A 22,922-nucleotide genomic window follows, 5' to 3' on the forward strand; every position below is an offset into this window, starting at 1 on the left:
GCACATGTCTTCCCCTCCTGTATCTCCTGAGCCCTGTACACATGTTTCTTTTTTCATTTTTCTTTATAATTTTTTGGGATTGTCACTTGATCTTCTGTCTGCTTATCCTGGACTCTACAGTCAGCTATGGTTTATTTCCAGTCAGCCTTTCTTAATGTTTCATTGAAATTACTTTTTATTTGTTTTGGCTATTTGTTCCATCATCACAGCGCCAAAAACATTATATGATGAGTGTAGATACATGTTTTTAATTTTTGCGTAACGCTGATTTTGTTATTTGATCCCACATTACTGTACTTATCTTTTGTAAATTGATCTTTATGTTGTAATTAAAAACAACAACAAAAAACAATTGTGTTAAAACTATTAAAGCCTAAAAAAAACGCAACAAAGAATAATGAGCTGACAAATAGACTTCAGTTTAAAGTTTAATTTACACAGTTTCCTTTCTGAGAGACCAGCAAATTAAAAAGATGACCCATGAAACATAACATATTAAAAATATTCAAATATATATAATGTGTAAATGGGAAACTAAAAATGGCTTTATTGATATGGTCCAACCCACAGATTAATTTCTTAACTTTAGGTGGAAGCAGTTTGTTATTATGTGAGAAGAAAAAACAAAACAAGGTGAGACAATGTAGCTACTCCTGTTTAATGGTTTACTCGTATTTTAAGGTAGTAAGTAAGGTACTAAGTCCACACAAGTCGTCACTAGAAATAAGGTATTCACTTGCTTTGAGCATATTTTGTATTGAACCATATTTGGTCTGCGACTCAAGTCCGTCATAAGTCCACAAGATCACGGGTACATCAAGAAACAGCACGGACTAGTGACTCATTTTCTTCAGTGAGTTTTGGTTTTAAGAAAAAAACATGCATGTAAAACTCTCTTTGGGCTGTTGCATATTTTATGGAAATAATACATCTCAAAATGATCTAAAAAAAAAGATTTTACAAATGTGTGCACTGTGTGAATTTTGAGTGCTCACAAATCCCTGCTCCACACAAACACACAGAAATGTAAACATACAGAAAGCTATTTACAAGTGCATATTTCAAAATCATAATGAACATATAAAAACACATTTTGAAGCTAAACTTCACAAATCTGCTCATTTGTGCAGTTAAAAGCTCCTTGAGCATAATACACTCGCACACACCAATCACAGTTGACAGTGTATAGGAATTTCTTTTACTTATGTATTAATCACATTATTTTATTGTATAATGCCTTGGTGCCACTGGATTTTAACATGTTTCACACTCATACTATAAGACAAATGGTGGGGGTGTAGTAAGGAAGTTGGGGGAAGCAGACAGCTCCACAGGAAGAAACTTTTGTCTCTTTGAGGACTCTGGTAGGTAGCAAGGGAGTGTGAACCTTAACCTCGTAAGACCCGAACTCTTCCACAGCATGTATTTTTAATTTCTCTTTGATATTTGGGCATATTGGGGCCCAATGAATGTAAAAACAAAGAATTACCAGATTTTTTTTTACCTTATTTTTGTTTTTATGAAAAATCAGAGCCACATATAAGGATATTCGTTTAAAATTTTGATAGAACAGTAGCAGTATAATGTCCTCATCAGTGGATATCAGGCCCTTGTAGAGCAAAATTGAGTATTTTAGTCTAAATAACCCAAAATGGGAAGTCCACATATGTGGACGCCAGGTCCTAGGAGGTTAAGGTGTGAAACAGCTGTGTACTGCCTTTTGTTCCTGGAGAAGGTATTTAACTGAGAGCCATGTTAGACTCAGGGGAGACTCTGCTGACCTGCCCCACGGTCATGTAGGCTCTCCACCAAGCCTGGTTGTCTGTTCTTTGTGTGTTTTGATTAAAGACTGTTAGCTACCGCTCACCGCTCGTCTGCAGGCTTTATTTAAATGGAAAACTTCCACAACAACAGTTAACCACATCACACATTGCTCAAGCCTTTAATTTAGTTGTGATTTTCTTGGTATTATAATTTAAAATAATTCAAATATCCAGCTGTAGTTCTGTTGTTTTTCTAAACTCATCAAAAGTGTTTTGGGGGTTTCTTTTTGTATTTTACTTTTAGAGATATGCAGTTCTAAGAGTATTTTAATCTAAATTTCTAAACCGAAGAGACTTCAGGAAAGTCTGGCGGCAGAAGCTTGATAAATCCATCCATCCATTCGCTTCTGCTTATCCTTTCCAGGGTCGCAGGGAGCTTAATAAATCTGCTCTATAATTTGACAAAAGCACACTTAAGTCGTACTGAAACTGTAAACTGTAGATTCCATCACATAAATCTTATTCACAATATTTTTCTACTCTGATATCCTGAGCGGCCCGGGAAAGAGCCAATACCTTGTGATTTCCTTTTTGGCTGCTACAATCAGAATTTTTAAAAGATATTAAAGAAATTATCAGAATTTTTTAAGAATATGGAAGAAATTTGTAAAGGTATTTTATTTACCTTGAGCTTTGTGGAACTCAAGCCGTAACGTTTTAATTTTCCAGCAGTCCCACCTTCCAGGCCTCACATAACCTCCAACGGTTGAGTGTTCTCATGTCAAATATCCCTTTTTAACTACAGAAATTTTTATCAGTGGTTTATTGTCCTGTAAGGAGTACAGAAAGGTGTATCTGAGTACTTCATACTTTAGAAAAGAAGTCTTTACTGATGGGTGCATGGGAGGGTATCTGGTGCAAAGGTATCACATTAACAGTGGCTGTGCAAGAGCTATTAAAAAGTAACAAAAAATAGGACACAGAGTTTCTGTCTCACTCTGAAAGATCCTGCTGTGCTGATTTGCTGCCCAGTGTAAAATATTACTGCCACTGTCTGAAATGGATCTAATATTAACAGCTTGTTGAATTAACAGTGGGCACTTATAGTGTGGTTGCTTGCTTGCTAATGATACGTATTTAAATTGGCAAATTTTTTGAGTGGAGTTTGGTGTAAAGCATTTCATGCACACTGAGCACAAACTGGGACAGTGGATTATTTTAAACACTGCATGGTAGCAATGGCACCCTTCAGTCTTTATCTGTCTCTCTGTTTGTCTGAAAACATAAAACAATATGTAATATGAATCAATCTGTCTCTGAATCTTCTTAGAAAAAGTATTGTGTAAGGGGACTTTTTATCTTACATTCATAAAGTCCAATCTTTTTCTCTTTTTCAGAAAAGATGTCCTCTCAAGTGAGACTGAAGCTGCTGCCAAGCATCAAATGTATGTTTGATGAGCCCATTCAGGTGAAGGTACATCGGAAACAGCTGCTGCATCTGTAATTCTGTCCATCCCGAGGAGAGTCCACACTCTACATCAGATCCTTGGCTCACCTATAATGACGCACAGGTGCTCCACACAACTGGATCTGCAGCTTGTGAGGAACAGCAGCACTCAGCCTACATCCTGTTTTACAAGATTAACGTAAGAAGACACAGCATCTCATCCTGAAGTGAGAGAATGGCACGCCAGCTGCAGCCTAATCCAATCTCTCTTCTTTTCTTTTTTCGGTGCCCAGACACCCTTCAGTTTCATCGTGTCATCACAAACAATAGCTGTAGAGTTGGATGGAGGATGAAGACAGCAGAGAGCAAAAGAAACAGGTAAGAGCAGACAGGTAGTCAGAGTTAACAAAAACTTTTAAAGCCAGTGTAGCTTCTGTTTTGAACACATTTATTGATGACAATTTTACATAAATAAGCAGTGTGTTATACTGTTATCAGATGTGGAGTCTCACTAACCACTTTAATAGTGACTTGTGTCCCAAATACTGTTTATTTGTCTTAGTTACAGATAGTGAAATAAAAATGGAAAATGATTGTTTCATAATTGTATACTCAGCTTGGTCAAGACAATAATTCGAGAACGAGAAGCGTAGGATTTTGAATTGATACCATTGGTGCATCTACTAAAGTTCTGGGGTCAGTTTGAATATCAGTGACCTTGACCTTGAGTTCAAGTTTTCTGAAAATCTTGTGAATGCTACAACTCTGTGACGAGAAGTAAGTCTCCTAGGTCTTTAAATTTGTATATAGGACTAGGAAGCTGAAGGGTTGCACTGCGGGCCATCTGTAGAGGTGTAGAGTCAACAACCTGTCTCTGAACGTGGACAAAACAAAAGAGATTGTTGACTTCAGGAGAGCACAGTGGGATCACTGCCCACTTAACATGAATGGATCCTCTGTGGAGGTCGTCAAGAGCACCAGATTTCTTGGTGTCCACCTGGCGGAGAACCTCTCCTGCTCCCTCAACATCAGCTCCATAACCAAGAAGGCCCAGCAGCGTCTCTACTTCAAGCAGAAGCTGAGGAAAGCCCATCTCCCACCATCCATTCTCACCACCTTTTACAGTGGGACTAACAAGAGCATCCTAAGTAGCTGCATCACTGTCTGGTATGGTAACTGCAGCGCATTAGATCGCAGTACTCTATAACGGATTGTGAGAGCAGCTGAGAAGATTATTGGAGTCCCTCTCCCCTCCTTATAACACCCGCTCGCTGGAGGACCCCACACAGCCTTCAAACACACTCTTCACCCTGCTGCCTTCTGGAAAGAGGTCCCAGAACATCCGGGCCCTCACTACCAAACTACGGAAAAGTTTCTTCCCACAAGCCGTCAGACCCCTGAACACTCAGTGACTGCACTGGCACACGCACACCTTCACACACGTTAGTTACTTTTGCACAATACTCAGCATTTTGCACATTTCCATTGTCTTGTGTCTGTATCGTCCTGTTCTGTCTAGTTTTGCACTGTTTTGTCTTGTTTATTTTTGCAATTTATGCACACTGCACTTTATGTAGTCCTGGGTTTGTCCGTATATGTCATATATAGCACCAGGGTCTCGGAGGAACGCTGTCTCATTTCACTCTGTACAGTACCTCTGCACGTGGTTAAAATGACAATAAAAGCCACTTGACTTGACCTGTATTTTGTAGCAGTTGCTTGGAGACGAGTGCCATACAGTTCAAATGAGCATACATTCCAAAATATGCAAATTAGCCCCATACATCATAATGCTGATGTTTGCTGTTCAGGGTATGAACATTCTATGCTGAAAGTTTATAAATATACAACCTCTGACTGCTTGTTTTCAGTTGAACTTTTGCAAAGCTGAGGAGATTTTGGCTGCGATCACATCAAGTCCAAAGATGTTTAAACTTCTTTTTCACAGAAAGGTAAGTTTGAAGAGACTCGCAGCACGTTTCTCTGAATATTTTCTTATGGTAAATAAGCATTTTTGAAACTTTTAAGGAAGCTTCTTGGATGATTTCTGTAAAAACTGAATTTTGAATCCAAATGAAGGATATTGTATTTTCTTACCATATACTTTGTTTTATGCCATTACTGATGTTGGTTTTCTTGTTTCTAAACAGAAATCACACAAACAAAACGTGGCAGAGACGGAAAGTCCTTCTACGTCTCATCAGAGGTAAAGAAATGTGTCACTCTTTAATGCTGCTGGAGATATTTATAGCAGTGGTTTAGTTGGAGCTGTTTTATTTCCCTTTTATTGGTGTTTTGTATTTACATCTTTTACTACTTCTAGTCTTGTCTATAATTTATATTGATTCAGAGATTAGCGTTTGAAATACATGATTTTGTTCCATTACAGTTATTAATTTTTATCTGCAATCTCCAGCATGTACTCCTTGTTAAAATTTTCCACTTTGAAAAATAACATTTACACTTTTGTCCTCATCAGCATCCCGGATGCTTCTGTTGCTGAAAATGGTCAAAAGAAGAAGAGAAAATGGAGACACCTCTGCTGTTCCTCGGTTTGCTTTTACTCAAAACATATGAAATGCACTTTCTCTTTAAATTGCACTTGTTAATTTAAAGTGACTTTACTTTTTTAATAAACTTATGTTTGTTCGTCCTCTGCAGCAAACTGACAGCGATGCAGAGGCAGAGAGCAGCACTGCGAAGACACAAAAGAAGTGTCGCTGGTTTCTTTTTAAATTCTGGAAGGTATGTTTTATGGAAAGAGTCCCTGTCATCAAGCATTTACTCATCACAGTTAAATGAGAAGAATTAAGAGCAATTTAGCACATCTATGTCCTCAAATTAAGTTCAAAGATGTTTAAACGGTTTTTTTTCACAGAAAGGTAAGTTTGAAGGGACTTGCAGGATGTTTCTCTAAATATTTTTTATGGTAAATAAGCATTTTTGAATCTTTTAATGAAGCTTCATGGATGATTTCTGTAAAAACTGAATTTTGATCACAACCAAATGAAGGATTTTGTATTTCATAGGACAAACTTTAAAACTCAATTTAAAGCATGAATAAATTGTTTTTATTTTATTTAAAGATATTCCTATATATCTGCTTCATGAGCTGACAGCTCACTAAAGTGATAAATAATATGAAATAATACCAAATTTTCTAACTGGACACTTTTCATGGAGAGACTCCCTTGGTATGTTTGTTTTATGCCATTACTGATGTTGCTTTTCTTGTTTCTAAACAGAAATTACACAAACAAAACGTGGCAGAGAAGGAAATTCCTTCTACGTCTCATCAGAGGTAAAGAAATGCGCCACTCTTTAATGCTGCTGGAGATATTTATAGCAGTGGTTTAGTTGGAGCTGTTTTATTTCCCTTTTATTGGCATTTGTCTTCCACCTTGTGTATTTACATCTTTTTTACTACTTTTGGACGTCCTCCAAAATGTTTCAGCGTCAAAGCTCATGCATACATGCACATACACTGCTCAGAATCTTGACATCTTTCCTAATTTTGTGTTTGTGTTTTTACCTTTTTGGAGCAGTGTAGCACGCGGTGGGAAAAAAATAAAAAGTCAAACTGGGACTATAGACCGCTTCGGGTGAGTACACGTGGTGCACAAAGATCAAAGGTCACTTTGTCAAAGTGGAGAAAATGAATTATTTTACACTGATACTGTAAACGTTGCGCGTTTGTCAGGTTTCCAAACATCGGAAACACCTGCTACATGAACTCCTGCCTGCAGAGCCTCCTCAACATTGAGGAGTTCATAAGAGACATCAGGCGTCAGGGGGTTTTGTGGAGCACAGATCCAGAAGCTCAGCTCTTAAGGTGCGCTACGTCAACCTTCTACTTTCTTCAAACACCTGAAGAACAAAGAGATCTAACAGCAGAAATGTCTGTTTACCCTTCCTTTCTACAGAAGGCTTATTGATGTCAGGGACTGTCATGAGTCGACAGATTATGGCCTTAAAGATCACTACCTAAGAGCTTTTAAGAAGGCATTCAGCAATCAAGCTGCCGAATACACCGGCAGTGCACAGAAAGTGCGTCAGCTATTTGGACATTTCGTTTTTTGCTTTACCTTCTGATTTTGATGTACTGTTTTAAATCTCTCTGCTTTTCTTTCAGGACGCTCATGAATTCCTAACATTGTTCCTCAATGAGGTCAAAAGGCTCACACCTCGCCTGGAGAGGAACGCAGCTCTCCTGGGCCAAAGTTATACCTGCCCAGTAGAAGACCATCACATTTTTAAAATGGAGAACATAAGGACATGCAAGAGGTAAGCCTGTCTTTCAGAAACGCAGAGCTGGTTGCAATATTTTCATATACCTCTTTTCCACGTACCTGATCTTTACTTTAACTACGTTACTCCTGAAATGTGTAGCTGCGGTCACCACTCATCACAGCAAGAGGAATTCACCAGTTTGTCTCTTGACCTGGTTCCAGAGGGGTCTGTGATAAACATGTTAGAGACATACTTGAAGGTAAGATCACAAATTCCAATAGAGTTGTCGTATCAGCGATCTTAACACACCTTTTTTGTTAGTGTTTGTGTGCATGTGTGTGTGCATATGTTGAGATTTCTTTCTACCATAAAGCCTGTTTTCTCTGTGCTGTTGTTCAGGAAGAAGAAATAGAATATCGCTGTGATTGTGGAGGGACGGCCTCAGAACTGAAGTCGTCTTTTGATACACTGCCAAGGTGAGTAAGGTCACATCAGAATTGATCGACTGACCAGGTTTCCAAACTGTGGTGCATCAAATATCAGAGTTTTTCGAGACAATATTTGAGCAGTCGTTTTCTCCCATCTTCTGTTTGTGTTTGACACTCATTCTTCTTATTTTCTACCTTGTTTGTGTTTTTTTTCTTTTCTGCCAGAGTTCTGATCTTGCATCTGAAGAGGTTTGGCTTTACACAAACCTACAAGATTCAGAAGGTGGATGACCCCGTCAGGCTGCAGAGGGACTTGGTGGTGCCATCCAATCAGGTAAAAACAGACTGCAGAACGTCTCAGGCTACGTCCACACTAGCCCGGATAGATTTGAAAACTCCGTGTCCACACTAGCGTTTTCAGTCATTTTCAAATAGTTGTGCGTCTGCATTGAAACGGCCGAAAACGCCTATGTTCCAGTCCTGCGCATGCGCAAAAGTGAGTGAGAATTACAGAATTTGAAGAAAAGCTATCCGGAGCATGTACAAACTGATATTAATCGTTTTTAGGGCTGTCAAAGTTGAGAGCAATCAAAACAACTGCTGTATAATGCACTCGGCTTATCTTTGTTTAATTGCTCACATGACTGCGTCACATGACTAAAATGCGTCATCGTTTTAGAAAGTCTGCGTTTTCGAGTGTCCACACTGCGACGGGACAACTCCGTTTTGAAATGTATGCGTTTTCGAGAGCGTTTTCAAGATGCTGTGTTTTTCCTTGAGGAAAACGCCGTCTCAGTGTGGACGGGAGGTCAAAGCGGAGAGAAAACGATGTGTTTTCAAACGAAAACGCATTAGTGTGGACGTAGCCTCAGCAAATCAGCTTAATTGTGGCACTGATGTGAGACTTTATGAAACTAACACTCTTTGGATTTGTTCCTTCTCAGGGTGGTGGCTGTTATAGTATTGTCAGCATCATCAGTCATTATGGAGGCACAGAGTCAGGTAAAACAACAGACTTGTGACAAACAGAAAATGAAAACTTGCTACTTTTCAGTGAAGGACTCACACACAAAAGCTTTTGATGTTCTAAGAAGCACTAAGTCAAAATCACTGTTTGCTTGAATCAGTTGACTTCCAGAAGTTGGATTCATTTGTCTTAATGTGATTTCAGGACACTACATCTGTAGTTCTGTCCATCCTGAGGAGAGTCAGCACTCTACATCAGATCGCTGGCTCACCTATAATGACGCACAGGTGCTCCACACAACCGGATCGGCAGTTTGTGAGGAACAGCAGCACTCGGCCTACATCCTGTTTTACAAGAGAAACGTAAGAAGACACAGCATCTCATCCTGAAGTGAGAGAATTTTTAAATGTCCTGTTACCTTGTTAACCAGTTTTGTCTTCATTCTCAGTTCTGAAACAGGAAGTGGAAGGAAGGAAGGAAGTTAAGGTCATCGTCATGCTGAGAAGGAAAAGCAGTCGTCCCAGCCCACCATCGCACACTGGAGGACAAGTATAGGTAAGTATTGCCCTCAGGAGGGAGGGTCCTCCCAGAGAGCCTGGTCCTCCCAAGATTTCTTCCTCCAGGAGGGAGTTTTTTCTTGCCACCGTCGCCCCACATTCACTGGTCTCATCAGCAGGGACATTTTTAACCTCCTAAGACCTGAACTTTCATGGCATGCATTTTTAATTTCTCTGTGCCATTTGGGTTGATTGGGACCTGATGAATGTAAAAACAAAGACATCAGATTCGGACTATCTTTTTTTTGTTTCTCAAAAGAATGAGATCCACATATGAGGACATTCATTTTAAATTTCGATTGAACAGTGGCAGTGTAATGTCCTCCCTCATAAGTGGATATCAGGTTTTTGAAGAGCAAAATTTTGTATTTTGGTCTAGACAACCCAAAATGTTATGTCTACATATGTGGACACCAGGTCCTAGGAGGTTAAAACAAAATCTACTAGAGATCGTCCTTTTCTGGACCAGTGTTTGGCTTGCTCTCTGGAAACAACAAATTAGTGCTGTCAGCGTTAACGTCATTTTACCTAATGACGTTTACGCTGACAGCACTAATTTTATTGTTGTTATTAATATTATTATTAATTTATTTGTAAAATAAATTAAATTTAAAAAAACAAAGAAATGATTTAATTCTTTATTTTATTTTGTTTTATTAAAATCAAAATAACAACAAAAACAAAAATAACTAATAAAAAAATATTAAAAGTATTCAGCAGTGTTTTGTGAAATTTGTAATGAGCCTTAGTTAAGTTGATGTCACAGAAGTTTCTGAATCATTTAGATTGTTCAACAAACTGATTCACTCAGGTAAAGATGGTAAGCTGGAGCAATGGTACCCTTGGAGTTCAGTTTAAGTTTTCAGACAAATATTCCCTCGATCAGTTGCAGCTTCTGCTTTTAAATAAATGATTTAGCTGCAAATGTTTAGCTGCAGGTAGCAAAGTCCAAAAGTGACAACATTTCCACTGCAGTCTCTCCAGAAATGGCTTATAAAATTTTTACCAAATTAGACATTTATCCTTGGATCATTGACAACCCTGTAGGGTGAAAATCTTTCATTGTACCTCTTATAACATTTTAACAAGTTGCTGTCTCCTGCTGCAAGTTTCCTGTTTTGGCTGAACTTCATCAGCTCAAAAAAACTCACCGTGCTGTGGTGTACTAAATGACCTCATGTACAGGACACACTGAAGGCAGGTTTGCAGTGTTTAATTAACAAAGTCAAGATCAGTTAACAACAGCTGAACTAAAGACTTTCTTTTTCTCATCGATAAAATGAGGTCCATGCCAATGCGCTCAAATGGGACCTCCATTAATGGTGAGGGGCATAAAGGTGCTTTTTGAATGACCAGCTGGTTCACCAGCTGACACCATTGGACGCACACCATCGGCGCATATCCAAACATGCAAGAAATGCAAGATGGTGGTGCGCACAGATACAGCGGCTCTATGCTCTCCACTTACCCAATTTCACTGTGCAAGAAACTGCACAATGACAATAAAAAGCTCTAAGTCTAAAACAGTTTCCTGGCCAGTAAAATCGGGCAATTATTCGCTCCAGAGTTTTATGCTATTCCAGGTGACCAGCCATCGACTTGTAATGAGCCAGCTAAAACAATAATTTCTCAGTGGCTCTTCTGGCACCAACAAGTGGGTGTGTTCTTCCATCGTGCAAGTGTCACGACACACTGAACATGGTCTGAACATGGATTTTCCCTCGATATTTCTTTTCCACCAGTACTATGGGGTATTTGTGAATATCCATGACTGACCCGGCCAGGTGGCCAGCTGGTCTTTGGACAGGGTCACGGCAGTTTCAAGGTTCAACAAAATCCCTTTCACTGACAGACTGAAGGAAAGCTCCTCAAAAATAGAGGGTCTTCAAGCTCCTCAGTGGCACGAAAAGGTTTCCCGGACTCAGTGTTGTATATTTTTTTCCCAAAAGATTGAAATAGTGGAGAGAAATCAGCTTCTGAAACCATCCAGAAGACAAAGTCTCCAACTGGTTTGTGGAAGTCCAGTTTCTCCAAATTAATCAGCGGGTGAAATGTCTCTTCATGGATGGTTTTGATTCTGTTGTTATTCACGAACAAAGCCCTCAAAGCAGCATATGAAAGAAAGTCCTCTTTCATTGTTGTCTCCAGCGTGTTAAAAGAGAGATCGAGCTCAGTGATGAGTTTTGAAACGGCTGCAGGGACTTCTCGAAGGTTTTGGCTCGAACAGTCGAAGGATGTTGTTCACAGTGGTGACACTGTTGACTGGTGATTGACAAGCACTGAGATACTAGCATGACAAACACAAGAAACATCATGACTTATTCTCCTGAGTGCCTGCAAAACAAACACAAAATCAAACTCAAAGCTTTTCTCTCAGATGCTGGTGTGGCACAATCTAATGATAAAAAAGGTCATGCTAACAGCTTTTGGAGCACAGCTGCACAAAATAACAGCTTTTGGAGCACAAAATGCATTACAGGTAAACCCAGTACCCAAACATGTTAACAAGGATAAAGAAAAAATCTGAAACAAAAGCAGGTAGTGTGGTGATTTATGTTGTGAGGATGCTTTCACTCCCATCAAAGTCACCCAGTGTTGAGAACCCAAATGAGCCCAAAAACCTCAAGTGGCTGCAACCAACAGCGAACGTCAAGAAGTGGATACTTGCATGTTGAGCCAGAAACATGCAGAAAACCCAAAAGAGGCGAGATAGCACATCTTGGTCCCACTCAGGCAGTACGAACACCTGGAAAGAGGAGCCCACAGTTCAGACCCAAGGTCACTGGTAAGGACACCAGCCAGTTATAAGTCTAGTTTTAATTTTCATTTTAGTTAGTGTTATGGCCTTTCTAAGGGTGGCCAGACCATAATATAAGGGTGATCCACCCCTGTCTGACCCCAGGCAGCACATCACACAACCAGTACAATTTTGATGGTGATTTTTTTTCACAGTGATTGAATTCTAACAAAGGAAAGGAGCGAACTATAGCTTCGGGGTGGACCCCAAAACAACAAACAAAAGGGACCGTATCTAAAGGATGTACAAAACTTATTTATGAAAAGAATAAAACCAAATGACAATGTCTTATCTCCCTAACTAAGAAAAACATGAGAAAAGGGTAATCAAATAAAAAGGCAGTCCACCCCTACATGCTCCTGTATAAAGAAACAGGTAACACAAAGCCTGCCGGTTGAGGTCCATGGCGGTGTCATCTTATATGTTGTCTCCAGGTCATTAGCCAATCTGTATGGGCCGTCCCATGGATGCACCAATCACGGAAAGGCACCTGCACACTCAGATTTACATATGAGACAACATTACGACAACAGTCGTAACATTAACTAAAAATGTTTTTCACCATCTCGTTTTAACTTCTGGTTTAGCTTCAGCTAACTAAAACTAAATGGACCTTGGAAATAATCACATCTTAATAGAGTGAACCATAGACTGTATAAAAGATAGGACCATTGCAACTTTACTGCAGCACTTCACCCTTTCACATAGTCCCAGCTCTTCTCTGTCATGTTTTATGGTGCTGCAAATGTCTTCAGTTGGTGAAAGGTTGGGCTGCTGGTGTCTTGTTGTGCTTGCTATGCATCCCTGACTCGTTTCTTCTTTCTGCATCAAGTAAGGAATGTAGTGAAAGTTCCCAAGAGGTTAAAAGCACCACTGAAAAAATGCCATCAGACCTGAGTTGGGACACTTGGATTATGGAGCTTCTGGACCAAGAGAGTGGATGGGAGCATGTGTTTAACAAGTAAGAGTATAACGTCCCCCAAAATGTCTCTAACTAAGAAAAACATGAGAAAAGGGTAATCAAATAAAAAGGCAGTCCACCCCTACATGCTCCTGTATAAAGAAACAGGTAACACAAAGCCTGCAGGTTGAGGTCCATGGCGGTGTCATCTTATATGTTGTCTCCAGGTCAAGGAGACAACCTTAACCTTAACAACCTTTCGCGTGCCACAGCTGGTTGCCGACCCCTGGACTAGACTATTTAACAATATGTTACAGATTTATGTTACAAAGAAGAAACGCCACAGAGGAGGTTTGTGGATGTAGTGAAGGAGGACATGCAGAGGGTTGGTGTGACAGACGATGCAAACAATTGCCCATTCCCACAAAGCTATGGTAAAAGCTAGCGTGAGATTGGGCTGGGTTCATTGTACTGCTGTATATGACTAGGTATTTATTTGGGAAAGGAAAAAATGAACTGAAAACAGTTACTTTCTTATGAAATGAACAAAAATAAAACCCAATGTTGTAACAATTACTGCATGGTATATAAATTAAGATTTTCAAAATAAAACACCAGGCCTCCTAAGTCCTAACTCTGGTTTCACTCATAAAACCTTATACCTTTAAAGTGGAATGGCTTTCACCTTTGAAATGCCCCAGGGTACAACTAAAACAGTTATTGTCAACTTAAACCACATTTGTACTAGTGGGCCCCCACATAGACACACATTTACTTGTCCATATTAAACCTGAAGCATAGGCCCTTTCTCTTGTTTGTACTTGTGTTCTCGTGTACTCGTGATACGTCATCAGTCGGAGACCAAGTACTGTTCCAATTCAAAGTATGCATCAAGCCGAGAACGCGAAAAAGTCCCGGATGTGTTCTCGCTCCGCCTGTTTTATCGATAAATGAACGTTTTCTTTAAATTATTTGAATATATATGAGTGCCTGTGTATAAATACACAAACAATACACATATGCTTTCAATTGTGTAATTTAAGTGATCTAGGTAGCTCTGTTTTGGAAGTTCAGTTAACGCTAGAAATGTGTTTTGGAGTTTCTACGTCCTTTAGAATTTGTACGTGCTTTTTGGAGTTTGTACGGGCTTTATCTCTAGGGGCCACTGTATATATTTATATATAAACATACATAAATAAAACCACTTTTTTTTTTTTTTACATTAGTAATTCCTTTTGTGCATAATTTTATATTGTTGTTAATAATAAATTAATTAAAGCAACAAAACAACCTGAAGAGCCGAAAGAGCCGTCTCTTTTTAGTGAGCCGAGCTGAAAGAGCCGGTTCTCTAAAAAGAGCCGGAATTCCCATCACTAATTCTTAGGACTTAGCTTCTGTGTCAGGTCCCACAGGTTCACCTGAACCTTTACCACTTGTCCCGCCCCAAAGCAGAAAAGAGTGTTTTGGACTGGCTTGTTAGTCTAGCAACCAAAGACAATACAGAGTTGAGATGACTGACATTAGATTGGTAAACAAATAAGGTGAACCTATAAAACAGTCATAAATTCAATTATGTTTAATTCTTGAGTTTAATAAACAGATAATGTCTGTTAGCAGTTAATCTGTCATTACAGTTAAATGCTGAAGCAGGAATACATTTGTTTAACACTCACAAATGTAGGACTTAGTCATTTCTACTTTAATTTCTCCATTTTCTACCTATTAAAGGATGACAAAATCGCATTTGGAGTGTGATATTATTCTGTTATTATATGTTACCTTATATATGTAATCAAAGTAGTTGAATTAGAATACTGCTGTAGATCATATTATACCCTTTAAAATAGAGTGTGTGATCTGTATGTAGTTTAGTTCTCATTATACTTTTGAGTTAACAGAACATATTCACATATTAGTTCATTAGATAAATGTGCATCACTCTGTATCCTTGATCTGCTGGGAATGTGTTACACTGTTTTCTTGACATGCTTAATTGTTGAATCATGAAGAGAAGGTTGTAAGCAGGAGACTCTGTGTCTAAAGACAGGGGAGATAGACAGACCACATTCCACACCCCCACCTTACAGAAAGCAGAGAAACAACTGCCGAGGTCATAACTTAGGCGCTGTAACAGAGAAAAAATGTGATGTTTTGGCTTTTACGACTAGCTGGGGGCCACTAGAGACTATAAAAAGCTGAGCAACCCGTCACCATTTTGAGACATGTGCCTGACCCTCTGGTAGCATCTCTCCCGTCCGGACGTTGTAATGCTCTTATTGTTGAATTGTATGGAAATAAATGATTGTTGATTGAGCATTTATACACCGAGTATTGTCCTTCCTTCAGCCCAAAGATTCAAAGAACTGCGTGTTTTCAACAGGAGTCTGCTGTAGTTGATAGTGGTGCAAATACTTTCACAACCACAAGTCAAAGGTTTTTACACTTAATTTGTCTTGTTTTTCAATACATCAGTATTTTAAAATACATTGTTATTTATCATAAAAAAGAGCAGCATTGATGAGTAATGTGCTAGTTTTCTGTGGTGCCATTTTCATCCTTGTACTACTGTGGTAGTGAAATATACTTTAGAAATGTGCTATAATAATGCAGTTCTTTAACTTGGAGTTGGTCTTGTATGGTTTAACCTTTTTTTCCTGTGTGTTCGCATTTGTATTGTAACATTTATTCTGTAGCGATATCTCCCAGGTGGCATCTTTGGTCTCCTTCCTTGCTGTTTTCTGGTAGTGACCTCACCCAGATAGCTGTAGGATGGTCACTCACAAGCTGAACACAAATATTTCTTTTAATCTTTGCTGCCATTGTATTAAACTTGATTTATGAATTTATGTATTCAGTCAACACAAATTCCAAGCAGGTAAAAAGCTTTGGAGCTCAGCAGCAGTCAGAAGAGCTTGATGAGGTGAGGAAGAAGTTACTGCCTCTGTCAGTGCGCCCCAGGGTGGCTGTGGCTACAGTGTAGCTTGCCATCACCAGTGTGTGAATGTGTGTGTGAATGGGCGAATGACTGGATGTATAAAGCGCTTTGGGGTCCTTGGGGACTAGAAAAGCGCTATACAAATACAGGCCATTTACTGTTGTCCTGGAGTAACTGTAACCCACATAATTCCCTGAGGAATTATTAAAGTATTCTGATATTAAAATCAAACATGAAATGCATTCAAAGACAGAACAGAAAATATTCACAAGCAAATAAAATAATATATTCAATAGTTGTTTTTTGTTTTATCTTTCAAATCCTGTTTATAAATTGGCTTTAGCCTGTGCAGCATCACAACTCAGGTGAGTTCTAAAGAACTCCTCTATCTTCTTCCACAGGTGGATCTCTGCTGCTGCGTGGGCCCTGGGCTCCCCTCCCCACACCACTGAGAAGCTAAGCATCCCATGGAAAGCAGAGGAACAGAAGGGTCCATAGGGTGGCTCCAGCAAATGTCCAGCTCCAGGATAAAAAACAGTCTCAAAGTTCTCCTTCCCACGACGCTTCAGTCTCTCCACCATCTGGTCCATGTAGGCCTTGCTGTCCCAGTTGAGGTCATCCTCTGCAGCCACAAAGAGAAACTGGCTCTTGGCTCGTTCAATGGGGACGAGGCTTCCTTTGTTCTTCTCTTCCAGGGGATCTTCAGTAGCATACTTGATAAGGTTTGCTCCAGACTTGGTGGTAATCACCTTGCTGAAGTCAAACATTAAGGGTGAGAGGATCTGCTGTTTCTTGTAGTAGAGGGGAGTGCCCACACTGGCACTGGTGCCATTGATCCAAACTAAGGCCTCCACACCGGGCACGAATGCAGCAAGAGAGAGCGCGATATCTGTTCCCTTTGATCTTGATATTATGCCGACTCCTTTACTGCCCGCCTGTGAAATAACACACAGAGCTCAGAAACCGGCAATTCCAAAGTATTAAAAGTTGTGACCTGCTGGGCATTTAAACTGGAACAGTTTAAAGAAAAAAATGGGTGTTCTGGCACATAACTCGTAACTACACATAACTAGGACTCCCTAAAGCAGTGTCTCACTTTTTGCCAAGCAATTCTTCAAACCTGACTGATTTTTAACCAGTTCACTGCATTTCACAGACTACGCATGCAATCATTCCCCCCCCCCCCCCCCCCCCAAAAAAAAACAAAAACATTTGCTTCACATTCGGTCTGAACACACAGTTACATGGGTTCTTGTAAAGTTACGCTGCTAGCTTAAGTGTCACCCACTGGACCCACCTTGGGGTGGTGGCGTAAGAAATCCACGGCTTCTTTAAAGGGGTCCAGATGTGTCTCTTTCATATTTTGTCTGTCACTGAACACAGCAATCGTGAGGACCAGAAACCCTTTGTTGGCCAACAAACAGGCTCTTTTCTCAGACATGAAGGTGCCCAGATCCAGCACAGCAGGGAACGGACCTTCTCCTAGAACACAGACAACAAAAGTTTCATGTAAGTAGGTTATAATCATGCATAATGTGCAACTTTAACCTAAAGCCCTACAATAAAAGATCCATATTCAACACTTCATCTATGTTTTCCAGTTTAAATATGAATTAAAATGTTTTTCACTCATGTATCGTGATTTTGGTGTAAGTTTCATCATATAGTTTCATTACAGCCCAATTAGTGCTGTATTTTATGATCTCAGAGGTGTTAAACACATTTATTTTATATTTAAGGATACTTTTAAATAACTTCCCAAAGTAGTACAATAAGTACTTCTACAAAGGATACAGCTGTGCAAATATGATTACAGCTAATCTGACAAGCCACCCCCTCCTCTGTCCTCCAGATGCATTTTAGGAACTGAGACATCTTTCAAGACATCTGTTATTAATCTCTGTCTCTCTTCCACAACATGTCTTCTATCCTGTCTTCCTTCTCTCACCCCAGGTGGCCCCGCCCCTCCCTGAGCCTGGTTCTGCGGGAGGTTTCTTCCTGTTAAAAGGCAGTTTTTCCTTCCCACTGTCGCCAAAGTTCTTGCTCATAGGGGGTCATTTGATTGTTGGGTTATTCTCTGTATGTATTATTGTAGGGTCTGCCTTACAATATAAATACTTTGAGGCGACTGTTGTTGTGATTTGGCGCTATATAAATAAAATTGAATTGAAATTGAATCAAGAAAAGTGATGTACCCTTTGCAGAAAATATACCTTCGCCACCTGTTAAAAAAAAAAGGGGGGCCCACTGTAATGATAGTGAATACTTCTAAGTGGAAAACCACATACAGTACCTGGGGGTGTAAACAAGACTCCTCGTATGTTCCCCTCTTTGACTGGGTCCCGACTGACCCCGTCTCCCATCAAAAACCTCTCGTTTGTCTCTTCTGCCAGTATCCTGCCATCCGCCTCCTGCTCATGCACAGAAAACTTCACCACGTGAGGGTTCAGAGCTTTGTTCTTGAAGAAGTACTTGTGCAAAGTGTCTGCCTTCAGTGACTGCAGCAGACCCATGGGCTGCACTCCAACGTAGCTCCCGTTGAGTGAGGGGTCTCGGTTCAGGTCGACCTCTCCGCCATCATCTGCCCTGTAAGTGGCTGAAGAGCCGAACACCACTTCTCTCTCGTCGGTCGATGTGGCTCTGATTGTGACCACCTGCCTTGACCGCAGCCCGGCCACTTTCAGCTGAACGGGCTCATCAAACAGACACCTGGTGCTCGGCAGCAGCCTCAGCCTGACTTGGGAGGACATCTTTTCTGAAAGATCAAAGACTGAACTCCATGAATGTTCAATATTTGGACAAATGGGTCATTGCAAGGAAAATAAAAAAGAAACATTCTTGGAATGCTTCCCACTCGACACCATCAGAATCAGATCATTTTGTTTTAACTTCAGTATATTTGAGGACGCAATGCTACATACTATGTAGATTACTGGAGTTACAGACCAGAAAGTATACAGTGTTAGGTCAAAATGTGGCACTTTTTAATGTCCCAGCATTTTTTAAATCTCACAACTTTTTAACCACATGAAATTTTAAAGGCTGAAAATTACATTTCAGCTTTGTTACAAACAGCAACCTATTTAATTTTAATTCAGCTGTCTACTGGGATATATCAAAATTTTCAGTAGTAAAACTTCATAAATTTAATGCCAATGATGCAGAGAAAAAGAAACAAGCAATAATACACTGGGTATTTTTCCTGCTCTGATCAGTCACTGGAGAAAACTCTCACAGGTGCATTTTGATGACCTTTCACATAGTTACTGGATGTGAAAGGTCATTTTTTTCCTACATTCTAGCATCCAAAGTAATTTCCTAAAGCAGGGATTCCCAAAGTGTGGGCTGGGGCCCTCTGGTGGGCTGTAAAGATACTGCAGGTGGACCACAGTATTAACAGAAATTCGGTTTGGAAACTCAGCAGGCCACTGGATGGCTAAATAGATGTTTGTATTAACAATCAGTTAAACAGGTGTTGAACCTACGCCCAGTGCTCCGACATGCCCTTGGATCATGTCCATGCAACAACCAATCTCCTCTCAAATAAATCACACAGGCGGACAGATCCAAGTTTTTTTAGGCTAAAGGTCGTTTAAATATTTTTGCGCTTCTGCCCTAGGTTTTGTGGTAGTGCGTCTTCTTCGTTGGTGATTATTGTTAAACAGAAAAGAAACAACCTTCCATAAATGTATTTTTGATATTTACTATTAGATTGTATCGTGCATTTTAATACTGAAACAAACAGAGGGAAGCGCAATTTCCCATATAACGCCATCATAGTCGACTGTCTTCAGCAAGATGATAGTTAAAGTAAATTTACAGTCTAGTGAAATTATGCTTGTAGTAAAGGTCAAAATTCACCAAAGGAGAACGACTACCAAAAAAATTTAGGGTAGAAGCGCAAAAAAATTTAAGCGCGGTGTAACACAAACGCAGTAAAGCTAAAACAAACCTCTGCAGGAAAACAGTAAAGTCGAAACTTGCTCCCTTTAAAAAGAAAAAAAATCGCACTTTTAATTAGTTTAAGTCTGAAACTATACTGCAGAATCTGGGTAAATCTTCCAGAAAATAAACTATACTTTAAATAGTGCTAAACTTCTGCAGAGATCTCCACGCCAGCTCTGACGAAGGTATTCGCTGTGCAAAAGAAGAAGCGTATTTTATATACACTTTCAAAACATCTGAGCACAGACGCATAACTGGGAGTGGCCTGCATGTCTTCAGATTTTCTTCTCTGTCTTAAAAACAAAACTTACCGAGGCGGATGGATTACTGTTTTACTAAATCCGGTTAATCTAAAGCACGTTGTTCGCTCTCTCAGACTCCAGACCCCTACCCGATCAATGCGCGTCATGACGAAGTCTGCGCAGACTCTGTTCTGTTCAGCTCTCTCTGCTGGAATATATTTTGGTAAATAAGCACCAATGTTACTGAGTGACTGCAGTAGTAAAACTGTTGAATCCAGCTAATGTAATGCTAAATGATGTCCGGCAGAGGGCGCTGAAACCGTCTAACAGGCTGACACGGGCTAAGCAGGTGCGTTAGGGTAAACAAACGTCCAGGTGTGGAATAGTACAGATTTTTTACACCCATGTCCGGATATTGAGATAATACCCCACATTTTAATTGTCTTTAGTTTACACTATTCAGCACAACACACAAATCTCAAAGTAAACCTTAGAAAAAACATCTATAAGTTCTCCCCACTGCAATTAAAAGTTGATACACAGAATAGAAAAAGAAATTTGAAATGATAGTTAATCCACAGAGACTTCGGACACTGGGCACCTAATTTTTTTTTTCGTTTTCTTTAATCAGCAGAAGATTTTTCAGCTGTCCTGATAGGACCAGTTAGATTTTTCACAAAATAAACTTGCATTAAACTTACAGTTTCTGGAAAAAAAAGGCCTTTCTATGCTTATCTCATTATTTGCAGTGCTTAATATCATCTAAAGATTCAGAGAGGCTCAAGCAGCACATGCAGTGATTTCCATGATTGATTCTGTCATGAAAATCACTGCATGTGCTCAGGAGCACTTGCAGGCCTTTCACCTTTCAGGTTGAAAAGACTTATTGCACCATCAAACAAAAAATACACAAAAACTACACTGTCCCAACAATATTCCTCCCCCAGAAGCACAGCAACGGGTCTGTTCCCAAACATTTAACAGTAGTTTCCAAAAGAAGTGGGGATGCTACACTGGCCCAAGTGTTCTGAGACATGTTGCTGCCAGGAAATTTAAACTGACATTTTTTCCCCCTCAAAGTTCAAACACTTGATGTTTTTTGTGCTGTGCTGTGAAAAAAATATAGAATCATTGCATTCAGTTCCTATTTATATTCTACTCTGCATCACAGCGTCTTTGGAATTAGGAAAACATTTTATGATAATTTTTTTATTTTAATCTTCAAGTTAGATCAAAAGAAGAGGGCAGAGTCCAGTAGTTCATTACAACCACCAGAAAAAAAATTGTGAAAAAAAAGTGAAAAAGGAAAAACTGAGTTATGTAAAAATACTTGGAACAGTTGCTATAGTTTCCCCCTTCACTCTTTCCTGATAGCATGATAGAATCTGTATTTTGGAGATATGATGCAATGAAATGAAAGTGTATGCAGCAAGGACACAAATGACTCCACTTCTGAGTTGAGCATTATTGTGATTTAATTCACTATGTCTTATATCACAAAGAAAGTCTTTAAAAATGCAGACTAGAATTTCTGTATATAAACTGTACACAAAAAGCAAGGCACTATACAATCAGATTCTTCAAGCTGCTGTTTCTCTCCTAATGAAACTCTCAGGTGCCCAATAAACCAGGGTCACTTCAGCAGTTTTGAGCAATATGAGTTACCTATGAGGCCTGGCAGCATCCAGACAGTGTGGACAGAAGAAGTGACGACTTTCCTTACAACATCTGACACGACAGGACTCGTTTTTACATAGATACAAAGTCACAGGCGCACCTACACACAGTTTTACGCAAATTAACGTTGCACACAAACATTATATACAGTCGCACACATACACAACCACAGCATGGCACTCTGACAACAAGCGTCCAAGTCTTTTTCTTTGACGAGTCCATAAGCGGTGATTTTAGTGCTATGACACACATAAAAGCCATGTATGCAACAAAGCCAGGTGTCTTTTTTTTTTTTAACCTGCTTGTTATACCGCTTGAATTTCATTTTGTTAAGTAACGACAAAGTTGAGAAGTAAAACATCACTATAAGCGAGGCGAGTGCATCTCCAGTCTCATTCTCCTCGTATCAGATCAAAAGCAGGTTCATCTCTCTGCGGCTTCTTCTCGCATCTCCCTCTTGACTGTCCTCTCTTGTACCTCTTCACGTACCAACTCCTATTAAAAACACGATTAAAACAGTCCTTTGGCCTTCTTTAAGTTCACTTGCTTCCACCCTGGCAGACGTTCATATTCCTCTCTCTTCACCTCCAAAGCTTTCTGGGGTCAGAAAAAGAGACAAACGTTTCAGAAGAGAACACAGGCAGTGTGATAGGATCATCACTGAATGCCAAGCACAGCCTCAGAGAGGAGAGATGGCAATTTAACTCTAACTAATAATGGTTCAACATGATCAATATTGTTGTTCGGTGACAAAATTCAGCCTTTGTTTTATACTAACACACCCTGAATGTGTTAAGTTTTGTTAGCAGGTGCATTTGATGAAACACTGACTGTCAAAGCACCAAAAAATATAATTTGATAAAAGTCTAAGACAGGAAACATTTAAATGTCTCTCTTATCATGTTTAGTTTCAGTCTTCTTGTGTAGGTATGCCTTTTTCCTACTTCCTGTTTTACTCTGAAGGTTAGTTTATTCACATGATCATTGATTTTGCTTCCTAATTCTATCCTTTGTGCCTATCTGCCCAACCCTA

At 39.7% G+C, this 22,922-nt stretch overlaps 3 protein-coding genes across 19 annotated transcripts in view; 1 reads left to right on the plus strand and 2 right to left on the minus strand.

Moving 5' to 3' along the window:
• The first annotated feature begins 3,508 nt into the window (after nt 1-3,508).
• On the plus strand, nt 3,509-10,082 carry LOC143413396 (ubiquitin carboxyl-terminal hydrolase 37-like). Its single transcript, XM_076876352.1, has 16 exons — nt 3,509-3,588; nt 5,082-5,162; nt 5,361-5,416; nt 5,690-5,762; nt 5,872-5,955; nt 6,456-6,511; nt 6,756-6,812; nt 6,911-7,042; nt 7,134-7,257; nt 7,343-7,494; nt 7,600-7,699; nt 7,840-7,916; nt 8,094-8,202; nt 8,813-8,870; nt 9,040-9,197; nt 9,284-10,082. Exons 1-16 carry the CDS (start codon nt 3,553-3,555, stop codon nt 9,287-9,289), a joined length of 1,359 nt encoding a protein of 452 aa, XP_076732467.1. The 5' UTR covers nt 3,509-3,552; the 3' UTR covers nt 9,290-10,082.
• Nucleotides 10,083-14,660: 4,578 nt separating this feature from the next.
• LOC101487854 (acyl-coenzyme A thioesterase 1) lies at nt 14,661-20,426 on the minus strand. Of its 3 annotated transcripts, XM_076876354.1 has the most exons (5): nt 20,105-20,224; nt 19,978-20,012; nt 18,319-18,780; nt 17,323-17,507; nt 14,661-16,960 (listed from the first exon to the last, which is right to left on the minus strand). In XM_076876354.1, exons 3-5 carry the CDS (start codon nt 18,773-18,775, stop codon nt 16,352-16,354), a joined length of 1,251 nt encoding a protein of 416 aa, XP_076732469.1. In that variant the 5' UTR covers nt 18,776-18,780; nt 19,978-20,012; nt 20,105-20,224; the 3' UTR covers nt 14,661-16,351. The 3 variants fall into 3 exon arrangements, with proteins under 3 accessions (XP_076732469.1, XP_024661681.2, XP_076732468.1); XM_024805913.2 differs by lacking the exons at nt 19,978-20,012; nt 20,105-20,224 and adding an exon at nt 20,282-20,426; XM_076876353.1 differs by having other exon boundaries at nt 19,978-20,224.
• Nucleotides 20,427-21,662: 1,236 nt separating this feature from the next.
• The window catches only part of svilb (supervillin b), a 60,240-nt gene continuing 58,980 nt past the window's right edge, over nt 21,663-22,922 (minus strand). For all 15 annotated transcript variants that reach the window (XM_076876366.1, XM_076876360.1, XM_076876362.1 and 12 more), the window contains one exon: nt 21,663-22,486. In XM_076876366.1, coding sequence (XP_076732481.1) covers nt 22,400-22,486 — 87 coding nt within the window. In that variant the 3' untranslated portion in view covers nt 21,663-22,399. The remainder of the gene's footprint in view (nt 22,487-22,922) is intronic.

Source organism: Maylandia zebra, linkage group LG18, assembly GCF_041146795.1.
Source record: "Maylandia zebra isolate NMK-2024a linkage group LG18, Mzebra_GT3a, whole genome shotgun sequence".
NCBI classification, from domain to species: domain Eukaryota; kingdom Metazoa; phylum Chordata; class Actinopteri; order Cichliformes; family Cichlidae; genus Maylandia; species Maylandia zebra.

Coding starts and splice junctions, on each gene's coding strand:
- LOC101487854 (XM_024805913.2), bottom strand. CDS start 18,775: ATGTCCTCCCAAGTCAGGCTGAGGCTGCTGCCGAGCACCAGGTGTCTG. Junction 17,508..18,318: donor AGTCTTGTTTACACCCCCAG/GTACTGTATGTG, acceptor TCTGTGTTCTAG/GAGAAGGTCCGTTCCCTGCT. Junction 16,961..17,322: donor TCTTACGCCACCACCCCAAG/GTGGGTCCAGTG, acceptor GTTATTTCACAG/GCGGGCAGTAAAGGAGTCGG.
- LOC143413396 (XM_076876352.1), top strand. CDS start 3,553: ATGGAGGATGAAGACAGCAGAGAGCAAAAGAAACAG. Junction 5,417..5,689: donor CCTTCTACGTCTCATCAGAG/GTAAAGAAATGT, acceptor TGTCCTCATCAG/CATCCCGGATGCTTCTGTTG. Junction 5,763..5,871: donor GACACCTCTGCTGTTCCTCG/GTTTGCTTTTAC, acceptor CGTCCTCTGCAG/CAAACTGACAGCGATGCAGA.